This window comes from Mixophyes fleayi, chromosome 8 (genome assembly GCF_038048845.1).
Source record: "Mixophyes fleayi isolate aMixFle1 chromosome 8, aMixFle1.hap1, whole genome shotgun sequence".
Classification (NCBI taxonomy): Eukaryota; Metazoa; Chordata; class Amphibia; order Anura; family Limnodynastidae; genus Mixophyes; species Mixophyes fleayi.
In genome coordinates this window covers 95,994,629-96,008,974 of record NC_134409.1, presented here as the reverse complement: position 1 = coordinate 96,008,974, position 14,346 = coordinate 95,994,629, and the positions used below count along the sequence as shown (strand labels likewise).

At 39.8% G+C, this 14,346-nt stretch overlaps 1 protein-coding gene across 1 annotated transcript in view; it reads left to right on the top strand.

The window, feature by feature from the left end:
* Window positions 1-14,346, top strand: part of PICK1 (protein interacting with PRKCA 1) — a 92,245-nt gene that overhangs the window by 18,602 nt on the left and 59,297 nt on the right. The window contains exons 3-4 of the mRNA XM_075182907.1: window positions 647-758; window positions 10,711-10,839. Coding sequence (XP_075039008.1) covers window positions 647-758; window positions 10,711-10,839 — 241 coding nt within the window. The remainder of the gene's footprint in view (window positions 1-646; window positions 759-10,710; window positions 10,840-14,346) is intronic.

The following is a 14,346-nucleotide window of genomic DNA, read 5'->3' as shown; positions in this document are numbered from 1 at the left end:
GCTTCCTGCAGCGCCCCCTGCCTCTGGAACAGAGTAGTCTTCCACTAAAGTTAAGAATGATGATTATTAAAATTACACATCAATATTGGAGGTTATTAAATGGTTTCTTCTGTTCCATTTTGTATTGTCCAAACAGTCCTTACTTAGGGGCTATGTGTTTTGATAACAAATTTGCATACATTCAATACATTAGACTTCTAAGAGATCACATGAACCAGGCTATTAATGGAAACAAGAAGGGATGATATACTAAAAGAAAAGGAGGATGCTGTTGGTAGCAAAAAACTGCATGTTTCAGTTATATAGTTTAATAGGGATTACTTAAAAATGTGTTTTAAAACATTGGTGAATTGTTATAGTGGTGACTATTAAAGACATTGTAGTTTTTAGGCTCAAGTTTTGCAAAAAGGGCACCTAATTTGGAAGTATATTAGCAAGAAATATAGAAACCTACCTCCTAATATTAGCTAGGACACCCATGCAGCCATGGAATATTTAAATGTGTTAATTGTCCAGAATAATATGTTTTGAAAGAAAACGTAGTAACACTAAAAATACAAACATTACAGACTTAAATCAAAAGTTTTTCCTCTGACTATAAGATTTGTATATCTGTTCAGTCTCAAGCTACCAGTTTTTCTTCTAGCGGGATACCAACAGTCCCAGGTACAGTGTCTTTAAAGAAAGACTCACAGAATGTAATTGGGATCAGCATCGGAGGAGGAGCTCAGCACTGTCCTTGCCTTTACATTGTGCAGGTTAGTTTTTGAGTTATGTCTGTTTACTTATCTAATGATTTATTTTTTCCATTTCCTTTGATGCTCAGTAGTAGCTTAACCTCTATTTTCCCTACATCACCAGTACATTTTAAACACTATTTCATCAGCATGGCTTATTGATATGGCGCCACAGATTCGGTAAAGTCTGACATAATCATATAAAAATGACAAACGTGAAAACAGTGTACATAATAATAGGAACGTAGATACAGTTGGAACAGAATAAGACATTACCAGGACACATAAGGAGGAGAGTGGACAGACATAGGGTAGGAGGTCCTGCTCATGAGAGCTTACATAGAGGGAGGAGTTAGTGAGAGTGTTGGAGCACAGGGGCCTTTAAGCTTAGAGGTACAGGTGTGTAGCAGAGGAAGTTGAGGCTGAGCAGTTACAGGAGGGTGGGTTGAAGTGGTGATAGGGTGTAGGATATTGGGCAGGGAGAATGGGAAAGAAGGGGGACAGTGGAGGATAGAAGGAAGGGTGTGGATAGTCATGGAAAGCAATCGGTGTATAATGAGTTGAAGTACATGGTAAAACAGATTAATAACAAGAGTAGACAAAATACAATAAAAGACAGTGTTATGCAACTACATTTTGGTGGAAGGCTGTGGGTCCCAGATCAGACCTGGGATTTGTCTAAAAATTGGCTCAAAACTTTCAGGAAATCTCCCCGGGCACAAATAGAGGGGTAACGATGCCAAATTTCAGTCCAGATGGGGTGGGTGGAGGTGAATGTGGGGCCAGAGTAGTTTGTTCTCTGGCCTCTATCCCTGTCACCCATGAGGTGGACACTGTGCCTTGATGGAGCAGTGGTCGCTTTAATAGGAAATTCCACCCAAAACTGAAAATTCAATTCTGGGATGAATATCCTAAATTAAACCCCATTCCAGAAAATCATTTACCTGGAATAACTTTCACACAATCTGGCTGGTCCCTGACATCTGGTGTGCAATCAGTGCTGCTTGCTTGCGCTCAGTGGCAGCATGTTGTAGGTTGTCAGCATGCTGCCTGTATGAAAGAAGACTGGCTTGGCAATTTTTTTGATGGGTTACTGAGGGCCACCCGTATATCGTACAAGGTCACTTTTATCAGAATTGTAAGTTTATCATCATCAACATTTATTTATATAGCGCCAGCCAATTCCGTAGCGCTTTACAATTGGAAACAAACATTAATAAAACAATACTGGGTAATACATACAGAAAGAGAGGTAAGAGAACCCTGCTTGCAAGCTTAAAATCTGTGGGACAATGGGAGTTTGAAACACAGGATCATGTGCTACATCATATTGCATGCTGGACCAGCTAGAATGCAAAGGTAAAAGTATTGAGTGGGCTGTGTGTATACCAATGTTGATCAGAGGATTGTTGTCTTGTGTTAGCTGTGTAGAGGGTGGTAATAGGGGAGATTAAGATGGTGGTTTGAGGAATATCATAAGTTTGTCTGAAGAGGTGGGTTTTCAGAGAACGCTTGAAGGTTTGGAGACTAGAGGAAAATTTTACTGAGGGAAGGAATTCCACAAATTAGGTGCAGCCCGAAAAAAGTCAAGCCGTTCTTTCTCTGCTGAGCCCCTCTGTCAGTCTCTACGTTGGTTGCCTGTATTTCAACGAATCCAATATAAAATTCTTCTACTAACATACAAGGCAGTCAACAAAATTGCACCGACATACATTTCCTCATTTGTATCAAAATATCTCCCAGAATCTCCGTTCTTCACAAGATCTACGTCTCCCTTCCACTCTCAACAACCCTCTGACCAATATTGCCACACACACAGCCCACTCAATACATTTACCTTTGCATTCTAGCTGGTCCATTGTGAAATATAATGTAGCACATGCCCTTGTGTTTCTAACTCCCATTGTCCTATAGATTGTAAGCTTGCAAGCAGGGTTCTCTTACCTCTCTGTTTGTATGTATTACCCAGTATTGTCTTATTAATGTTTGTTCCCAATTGTAAAACGCAACGGAAGTTGCTGGCGCTATATAAATAAATGTTGATGATTGGGGACAGGCCAAGGTCGTGGGTCATTTTAAATGACAAAAAAAATAGATCAAAATGGTGCATTGTATCTACCGGCTAAAATGTTATCTAAAATGTACTCAAAAGTTAAAGTTCTAATAGAGCCCAATTATAAATAAATAATAATAAGGTATTAGCGACACCCAATTCTTGATCTGAAACGCAGTTGTGTAACCCTACTGCTAAGGGCAAACAAGAAATAGAAATAAAGACAGCGCTAGATCTGATCAAGAAAAAACACACACGATGCCTGTGACTGGATCACTTATAAATAACTTAAGGTATAAATTTATTTAAAGGAAATAGCATAGGGCGCTTATTTTTATAATTGCACATGCACTTATTTTTGATATTGTTTATATTTTGGTAAGGGAAATATTTCATTTCTGAGACCAGGGGGAGAAAATTTTTTTTTTTTGGAAAGCATTTTGTATATCTTGGTGTAAGGAAATGTCTTGTTTGGGGTTTATAACTTTTCCTGGGGAATTCTTTTCTCTGGAAGAAACGTGTGTTCTGCAACTGTTGGAAGAAAGAACTCATGCTAATTAGACCTTTTGATGTGTGAGGGTCATAGGAAGATGTAATGAGACTTGCTATCCACTTTAAGATGTAGGACATCACAGATAAGCGTAAATATTGTTAGCTTTGCAATGCATGTAAATCCATGTTCCTTATGACCTGACCATTGATACCTTTTTAATAAGTGGAACTGTCCTTGTCAGGGCACTTGAAAGAAATAAAACATCACTCTCTGCTTCAAAACCCTGCTTGACAACTTCTTCAATATTGCTTTAATCCTGTGACCTGCAGATTAGACCGTAAATCTAATCGGTTCCCGGCTGTTTCTGAGGTTGGACCCAGCTCTCCAGTACCACTGCTCTGCCGCTACCCAGCATCTGGCCAGTGTGATAGGCCAGGGGGATCCATCCACAGCACCGTGATCCATAGTAAGCAGTCAGGGGTACCAGCACAGGAGTACACTAGCAGTGACAGTTACCCAGAAGGAACGTGGTTCTGGGCGCCATTAAGGAGCCCAGTGGTGGCAGCAGGCTCCTCCTACTGTGACAGGAGGGACATATTCGCAATAACGAAAGGGGACGGTGGCAAAGTAAGCCCAGCCAGTTCCCAGCAACAACAGACAGGGTGGCATAGGCGGTCCATCCTGTCACAATGCCGAGAAGTAAAATACAAATATAGCAATTTATTTAATGCACACTATATAGACATTTCAGTGTAAATTCTTCAAACCGTTATATCTCATGACAATAAAAATGCAAAACTAGGTCTTATAAAATAAAATCGGCATTAAATACCATATGCCTTAATCAAATAGTTGTTAATAGATCAACCAAATCAGCTATTACAATGGTCAACAGCATTTTTGCTGCCCAAAATGTTAGTTGTTTTAGGACCTGTTTTTGGTGCCGATTCCAAATATGTAATCCGATTTCCCAGATTGGCTACAGTTTGGGATATGAGGGGTCATGCAAATTCGTCAAAAACTGATGATTTAGCGTGATCACATGTATATAATCATAAATAATACATAGGTAATTGCACAAAATTGTATTTTTTTCTGAAGCACACACAAAATTCCTTACAATAATTACAACTAATAAGTTAGAAAATGCCTTGCATGGCAAATATTCAATCATCAATTTTCTTATACCTTTCAATAACGCTGCCTGTAGGATTTTCTTTTGTACTGTAACTTAGAACAGTCATGCTGGAAGTTCCAGCAGTAGTCCGTCATCATATGTATGGCCCAATTGCCTTGGTATCTCTCCTCCACCTTGATGTCCTGGTGAAACCGCTCCCCTTGTTCTTCACTAAAATCGCCAAGGTTGTGTCGGAATTTGTCTAAGTGGCTATGCAGGAAGTACACCTTCTCTTTTGTACGGTATTTTCACAATTTTCACATTGTCTTTCAGAAAGTTCTCCTTCAGTCTGGAAGCTAAAAGTTCAGATGCTTGCTTTGAAATATTAAATCTCGTACCAGGTTATTCAGTTCCTCCTGAGAAAGAGGCTGAGGTGTTGAGGTACATCCTTCAAATTAATTTCCACTGTTGTCCCCTACAGCAGTAACAAAGTCATTCATGTCTTCATCATCTGAACATGATGGCAGGGTGGTAAACATTGGCACAGGAACATCTTCCCCATGCGGTATAGGTCTTCTGGCTGATTCCAAGTCAGGGTAATCATACTTGAGCTTATTATACCGATTAAAACCTTGAACGTTGAAAGCACAGAAATAAGTCATTATAGTGATTTTTTGGCTCTCTCCAAACCATGGGCACACCAAAGCTTAAGCTTTTCAATTTACCATTCTTCCAGTGTCGTATGTCCTCTACACATGTTTTGCAAACCTTATGTGGTGCCCATGCCTTGTACTGGTCTCCTAATTTGATCCCAGAATATGCCAAATAAACTTGTTTCACAAAGTTGGTGATGAGTTTTCTTTGTTTCACAAGAATGTAGCAGAATACGTCTGGGTCATTCAAACAGCTTTTAGGGGAGGAATTCATTTTTTCTGGAAAAAAAAGACATTATTTATATGTTTGACCAAAGTGTAATAAGCTGCACACCATGTTATGTTAAAGGAAATCTTCATTTAAAAAGACAACCCAAAAAATATCCACCTATGGATATTGGCAGCAACGGAAATGTTGCGTTACACTTTAGCACTTAGCTTCTAGAATAGTACCTCGCGTATCTTGAGAACCGTAGCGAATTGCGAAAAACGGATTACATTTCTGAAATCTGCACCACAAATCCATTTAAAGCTCCTGGGTGGCAGAAAAAAAGTTAAAATTTGTTGATCAGTGTAATATTAAGAGCTCATTAAAAAGTCACTGCACAGAATAGATGGTAATAGAAGCCCAAAGAAAACAACAGTTGTGCCAAAAGTCCATATACCAGGCTCTGGAGCATAAGATGATAATCATATATAATTGGAACAAACTTACAGTTATTGATGTAAAGGAAACCGCTATGGTCACATATTGATCAGACACTGAGGGATTAACCCGTTGAACTGTTGATGAATTTCGTAACCCCCTGCTGTGATTGATGCTCTTCCCGCGGAAATTTGACCAACAGCTGGAACACTGCAGGATATGAGGGGATCCAATCCAGAGAGATACCGTAGTCTGCCCACTAGCGTAGTTCAATATGTGAACACTTGCCACTGATGTTCCTCCAATCTGTTATAGCTCTATTACAAGTCTCCAAAATCTGTTTCAAAGGTCCACCACTTGTTAGAGCTTCATCAAATGAATCTGTGCAGTGAGATAAATGTGCATGCTGGTACTTCTAGTCCTAATGTGTTTCTTTGCCGTCTCAGCAATTTCTTTAGAGGAAATCTATATCCTATAGCCATATAGCTGTTGATAATATGAAAAACCCACAGGGAGTATCCTTTTATACTAAAATCTGATTACAAGCAAGTTCAGCTGTGTGCATGAAATTGCATATGACAAAATAGGAAAACTTTCAATGAACAAACTTACTATCAACATTTAAAAAACTTTTCAGCATCGTGTATATAATCTTAAATTAAAATAAACATAAATAACAGTATAAATGAATATCCCACTAACAATAAGTCCCAGCATGCCATATCATCCAAATTGAAAAATGTAATAATTAGACAACTATGTATTCAGCTGTCCTCAGTTGTAGCATAATTCAAAGTATAAATGTATCTGCACAATCTTAAAAATCACTGTAAACTCAGAAAAATGTTAAATACTATATATATATATATATATATATATATATATATATATATATATATATATATATATATATATATATATAATCTCCTTTATTAGTGTCATTTCTACTATTTTTTTCTGCTCAACTCCTTTCATCAAAGGGATGACCTATATACCAGGTTTTTTATAGACTAAATTAGTTTCTAATAGACCTACTAACATGACTCCCATATGTATATAACTGGATCACGCACATCAAATAAGAGGTATACCTTTAGCAATCATTAAGAGGCCCAACATAATTAGACCACAACAGTATGTCTCCATATATTAGATAATAATCAATATTAATGGTTCACCATCCCTTTCCAGGCTTACAATAAACCATTTAATTCTAAATTTTCTTTTAGTCCACGAGGACTTAGTGTGTTTAATAAATGTATCTAATTGATTTCTTGTTTACAGAGCTTCTTAAACCTATCCCCCTTCTAAATGTAAGTTTGATATGCTCAATCCCCAAGACTGCAAGAGATTGGGGGTTAGAATCATGAACTTCAACAAAGTTTCGTGAAGCACTATGTAAAGTGGACTTCGTAACAATATTTTGTCTGTGTTCTAGAAACCGGATTCTTAATGATCTTACGGTTCTCCCCACATACAACTTATTGCAGTCACATTTCAGTGTATATACCACATAGTTGGTGTTACAGTTTATTTTTGTATAAGGATGTACATATTATTCCATCAGAGGTTTTAGAATTTTTGTTTTATATATGTGGCTGCACGTGAGACATCTCATCCCTCCACATCTATAACACCCAGTGGGTTTTTGTAAAAAAAATCCACATAACACTCCATCTGAAGTACTTCCCAAATCCACTTCGTCATGCAAGAGACTGGGAGCTAGCAAGTTCTTTATATTGCAATTCTTCTTGAAAATGATTTTTGTTTTTTTTGGGTAAGATATTTCTAAGAGTTGGATCTTGTTGGAGTATCGAACAATTCTTTCTGATAATTTTGACTCATGAACTTTTATTATATTTAGATACAAATACCTGATTAAATACCTCCTTAGTATCTTGTTGCTGGAATATCCAACTACCAGAGAGACTGTTTAATGGAAGAATTCTCCTAGGGTAGATCCTTCCATTGCCTACCTGTCTAAAACCACTAATAAAGCAGTGCTGGGAGCAGCCTCACTCTGGGACTGTACTGATAAGAAGTGTGGTTTTGTTGGGGGAGTTTTCTCCTTTGATCTGCACATGCAACAACGGACTGATTTTGTCTGTATCCTGGGTAAACAAGGCTATTCTAATATGGTCAACAGTTGGCCATTGGTCTCCAGGAATATAGGCCTACAGCTGAAAGTATTAGTTGAACACTTTCAGGACGCTTCTTATTTTTAACTTTGGTATCTTTGAAAGCAGATTTCTATCAATTCCAGGTTTTCATTATAGTGGCCAGGCATTGCTTGAGGTTACGATCCTGGGCAGCAGATGCAGTATCTAAGTGAACACTGGCGTCCTTACCATTTGACGGTATCCCATTTTTGGTTCAGAGCTGGAGCCGATCGTTAATGTAGTTATCCAACAGCACTACTAATCGGAATCAACCAAGGTTCAGGTCCTTTCTCCTTTTGGGAGGATGAGTCTTTCATTCTGAATAAGGCAAATTCTTTTCTGCTCATATGGGAAGTATCTTTTCTCCGAGGCATGCAATTGATAGGGAGAAGTCATTGGTTTTCACAACCTATTCCTTTCAGACCGCTTTGGTGAGAGCTCCTCAGGTCCAGGTCCACGCTTCAGCTGGGCAGGCAGATCATCACTTTGTCCATGACCACACATCAGTCGCTCACGTGGTCGCTGATAATCTAACAAAAGGTCAGTGCTTTCCAGAGCTGGGAGTGGACCTTCATCACCACGAATGTCAGTCTGTCCAGGTGGGGAGCAGTCATAGGTCCTCTTCTGTTCCAGGGCCTCTGGTCTCACCAGGAGTCCTTAGATCATTCTTAACACAAGGACATTGATGGGCACTAAGGGTGCTGTAATACGGTCAGGGGGTATTACTGGTTGAACCCTGAATGTCCAATCGGATAATACCACAGGGATGGCCTACCTCAGATGAGAACATGCAGTGCCATGGTCATGAGGGCGATGGTGTGTTTCCTGTCCTGCATGGATTACCATGTTCCAGTGATATGCGCCACATCCCAGGGAAACTGATTACTTCAGCCGAAAAGGTATCCACTTGGGTGAATGGTCTGTTCAGATAGAGGTGTTTGCTCAGCTGCGTTCAGCCAGAGATGGATCTTGGGAATTGCGTCTGAACTTCAGAGTTCCTCAATTTTGTCCTCAATTAAAATTCAGAGTTCCCATGGCGAGTTACACAAGATGCCAGGACAATCCAGTGCAAGTTTTGGTGGGTGTATCTGTTCCCGCCAATTTCCATGCTTCCGCAGGTGTTAAACTAAAAAGAAAACAGGTGGCTTCTATTCTAGTATCTGGATTGTTCACACATGACATGGTATTCCGACATCCTAGGGATGGCCGTAGGTCCGTCTTACCGGTTGCTGCTTCTTCCCAATCTTCTGACTGAGGTTCCTCTTTGGTGCCTCTCTCTTTAAGTTGTCTGGTTTTGACAGTGTGGCTACTGAAACCATGATCTTTAAGACCAGGGGGTAAATGTATCAATCTGCGGGTTCTTCAACACCCGCGTGTTCAGCCTCTTCCGCGATTAAATTTCAAGCGGCGCTGCATTGTAAAGGGTTAACTTCCCTTTACAATGCAGCGCCGCTTGAAATTTAATCGCAGAAGAGGCTGAACACGCGGGTGTTAAAGAACCCGCAGATTGATACATTTACCCCCAGAAGTTTTTCGCACAAGGTTGTGCAGACTGATCAAGGTGAGGAATCGGTCATCTTCTGTAGTTTTACTATGTGTATGGAAAGCCTAGCTTTAATGGTGTGAAGGTCAGTTTTCACAAATTGCGGTTTAGTCTTTCCCGCTTGTTGTTTTTCCTACGGAGGGTTTTAACAAGGGTCTTCGTCACTCTTGTTTTGAAGATGCAGTTTTCAGCATTAACAAATTTCTTTCAGCGCATGTTAGTATTAATGAGATATGCAGACCTTCCTACACGGGGTTCTACATTTTCAGCCCCCTTTGTACATCCTGTAGAGCTTTGGTATTTCAATTTAGTGCTCAGGGTTCTTACTGCATAATTTTGTTAATATTGCAAATACCACTGGTTTCGCGGTCCTTAGTGATTGCTGCCTACTGTTAGATTGACGCACAATCAAACCCAAACATGAATAAGCAAGTAGCGCTATCTCATAGTCCCAGGCAAAGTTCCACATCCAATATGATATCAGGAAACATTCCAATAACCATTCTCTCTGTATGATCGTCTCTTCCAAATAAATACAAAAACTTTGTAGGGTACATTTTCTAATTTACTTTTTTTTTAATGTGATTCTTTCTTCTTACTGTTTGTGTTACTACTGTAACATTTACGATGAAAGCCTCAAGTTTTCCATGTGTTTCTTTTCTCACAACATTTTTCTTTAAAACCCATCTTCGGCTCTGATCCTTCAAATTTGGCCACACACTTGACTTGAGTGACCAGATCTGCCTGATTCTGGGCTCCTTTTAGAATTCCACACATCTTTTTTCCTTAGTAAAACCCCTCCCCAGCTATCAAATGTAAGAGAAGGGTCCGATGTCCATGACTCGGCATAATCTCGCCCTTTCTGACACCTACAGTCCCACGAAGCTGGAGTCTCCTGAAGTTGTAGATACTTATTGTTGACACGACATGTCCATTCAGTCAACAACTGGCATTTATAGGATTTTATCTTCAAACTCTAGGCATGTCTCCTGGCTTATTAATAGACATTTCTTTATTCACAGTATCCCTGTTTCCTTTTGGTGATAACATCCACCTTTCCCTATCACTCATTTTGTCCTGCATAATCTACTTTTACCTGTATTCATATTAGATTCCATAGATTTTATTGCAATAACTTCTACGCTAAATGTTGCAGTCTCCTCTTTTGCATGTAACCAAATCATGTCTTATCGCTGCCTACAATTTTTCTCTCTCAGCTATTGTTATTTGTAGCCCTTTTTAACTTGTATTTACTATTAGACAGCTGCTATTGTTTGTATTAACTGTTGTTTTTTACTTCTTCCTGCAGGTATTTGACAACACTCCTGCTGCACTGGATGGTACCATTGCAGCTGGGGATGAAATCACTGGTGTGAATGGGAGGTCAGTGAAAGGAAAAACAAAAGTGGAGGTGGCCAAAATGATCCAGCATGTTAAGGTGAGGTACATTTATTAAAATGTCTTTAAATATGTACACAAGTTTTTGCTGGATTACATTGTAACCAGAGACAGACATTATCCTTTATTTATATAGCACCAATATATTCCCAAGTGTTATATAATAAGGGAGACAAGTTGATCATACATGGTAAACATACAATGAAACTGAACATAATAAGTCCCTGCTCACTAGAGCTTACACTATTATTGATTAGCAACCTGATACATTTCACGAGCAGCCCTCTAACCGGCAAGTGAGATGCACATTATGCTCCAAGAGAGAGAATAACAACCTACGATAAAAAAAAGTGTTAGAAACAATAAAAAAAAAAATCTGCAAATGAAGCCAGAAGACACTGGGGGACGTAGGTGATGGTTCAGAGGGCTGCATGTGGCCCATCCTTAGCAGATTGGAGAGCAATGAGAGAAATATATAGCAATGATATTTAAAGAGTTTTCCTTGTGAACTCTTTAGCAAACCTAACAAATGGGTTAACTCCATAGTCAACTGAGTAGAGACGGGGAACCCTCTACACTCTGATATAGTATAGGTATATAGTGTGACTCCTCCTGGTGTCTCTTTCCTGACTCTCAGGTGAGTAAGCACTGTGTAAGTATAGTGTAGTAGTTTATTGTTTCATCTCTATTTGTGGACTTTCCTTTTTCCGCGAGATGCACCCCTGGGAGTGCATGAATGGTCAGGGGTAGCTCCACTGGGGATGCTAGTTGCTACAATGGCAAACGTGGGGCCTGCCTTCTGCGCCTCCTTCTGGTGGGCGTTGGGAGGGATGGAGGCTCATGACTCCACTTCTGGCATTAGGCCTAAAACAGCATGGGGAAACCATGGAACTGTTTTCTGCTCCCTGCATCTTCCAGGAGTACTGTCTGTGGAATATTCTGCTCTTATGGTGCCTGATCCCACTCTCAAAAAGCTGAAGAGCACTCACTTTAGCTAAGTTCTTTACTTAGCTTTCTACATTTCTATTAGTCAGTTATTCTTTCTTCTCGGAACGATTTCAGAGCCTTTTGAAGGAAGACTAAAGTTTGACACATGGTCCACAAACATGGCGATGAATCTTGCTGCTTCAAGTCTGGGAAGTGAGTTAAAGGAGAGGTGATTATTCTTGGGGACTTTAATATGACTACTGTAATAAGTTAGATCAATACCCGTCATCCCTTCTCACAAATCCCACCTTTTGTAAGATAGTTCCACCTTTGTACGATACTTTGAGAGTCAAGGAACCAATGACCAAAGACTATATACATTTTTCTTCAAATGTCCATAACACCTACTCTAGGATCTACATGATCCTCGGTCATGACCTAACTATGAAACTGCTTAAAGTCTAAATATACCCTTTGATCTGGTCGAATCGTGCCCCAATTTGTGCAGATCTCTCTGGTATTTCCTCTCATTCTTTTTCTCCCACATAGAGATTAGATGAGTCACTCCTTCATAGTGCTATGGTTACCTTCCAAATTCAGTCTGGTGAATGAATATTTTCAACTAAACTAGCTCCCTGATGGTTTTGTGGGAAGCACATAAAGCAGTAATAAGGGGGACATCTCATCAACATTTAGATATAAGAAGGATAAATTGTCCAAACAAACCTCCCTTTCTATGCAGCTGCACGACTTAGGGGTAAATGTATCAATGTCCGATTTTTGCAAATCCAGCGATTTTCTCGGGAGAGTTGAAACTCGCAGATGTATGAAGCTGAGATTTCATGTAAAATCGAGATGTACTTCTGTCAAAATCGCTATTTGCAAAATCGATAGAGATCAAACTCCAGACTCTTTGCTACTCCAGCTATACAAGTCTCAAATGTATGAAGCTGCGATTAAGCAAACTCAGAAGCGTTTGCTTTCAAACAGCCAGATGCAACACGCTGCTTGCTAACAGCGTGTTGTATAAACACATCACTGTTACACTGTTCTGCAATAAAGCCGAAGCTCCGGCAGCAGTAAAAACTGTAAAAGATTAAAGTATAAAAAAACACAGACGCCATTTTGTTTTGTGGAACTACAAGTCACAGCCAGCCAGGGTGCCATAAATAGTGTGGGCATGCGGCTACTTGTAAAACTACAAGCACCAGCATACCCACTCCGTAGGGAATCCAGCCCAGCGCTAAACAGCCTGGGGTTGGATGTCATTATGGGAGGGGGACCCCTGCCACGTGTCCCCCTGCTATAGTGCCACCAACCCCGGCTGGTTTGCCTACTGCTGGTTCCGTGAAAATCTGGACGACCCCCACGCAAATTTTTCCCCTATTTTCATGGGACCAGCAGTAGTCTGCCAGCACTAGGATTAATACTGAATAGAGGGGGTACCCCACGGTTTTTTCTGTTAAATTTATTTTTTTATTTTAAACTTTCATCTATTTTTTACAGTTTAGACAGCTGCCGGAGCTCGACAGTGTAACAGTGATGTGTTTATAGAACACGCTGCTACAGCACAGGAGTGTTTTACATCGCAGCAAAGCGGCAGAGGTGACCAGCGATTTTGAAGATCGGGGTAAAAATCACGGCTTTATACATTTGATGAGGTTTGGACTAAAATTGCGGGTTAACACCTGCGATTTTCCACAATTTTAACACGCTGAAAAAAATCTGACCTTGATACATTTATCCCTTAGAATTACAACATAAATTTTAGAGCCAATAATTCTTGAAAACCTAAATAGGGTTCGAACCGAATTGAACCTCTCTCTCCCCGACCAAACAGCTAAGAGATAAAAATGGTGAAATCAGACTTTTTTACGAGAAAGATAAAATGGACAAAATTCTGGCCACCAGATTATGAGCAAAAAGATCGCAAAATATAATCCTAAAAATAAGAAACTCTAACGGAGACTTGTCATATGATCCCAAAAAACATCATAATGGTTCCAGTCCTACTATTCTAAAGTGTATGATCTACAAGACCCTCAACACTTCACCACTCCCTCAGAAGATATTACTTCCCATTTCATCCCGCACAACAACATAATGATGAAATCTCAACAGAAGAGTTTAAATCCGGGCCTAGATGACTTCTCCACAGCTTATTATGTGACATGTGATAATATCCTGATTCCCCCCATCTCCACTCTAACTCCTGTGCTGTTCTACAGGGTGCCCCTTTCCTAAAATATATCCTGGAAGCTAGAATAGTGGTCATACACAAAGAGGGTAAAGATCCTTATGACTGTGGGAGCTACATACTTATTTCATTGCTTAATAATGATATTGAACTTTGTAGCTCTGTTTGGCCATAATCCTCCCCGCATTGACCCACTATGACCAAGTAAGATAAATTCCAGGGTGTTAGGGAGAACAGCATTAGATCTTATACACTTTATCCCTAGACAGTGAGAAAAACTCCTGATAGAATATCTTGAAAATTCATGTTCCAAACACTACAGGCCTTTAACTTCACTTTTTCACAGGTATTGCTGATCTTTATGCTTCTCCCACAGCAAGGGTGATGGTCAATGGCCCCCTATCAGATATTGTTCCAATTTCC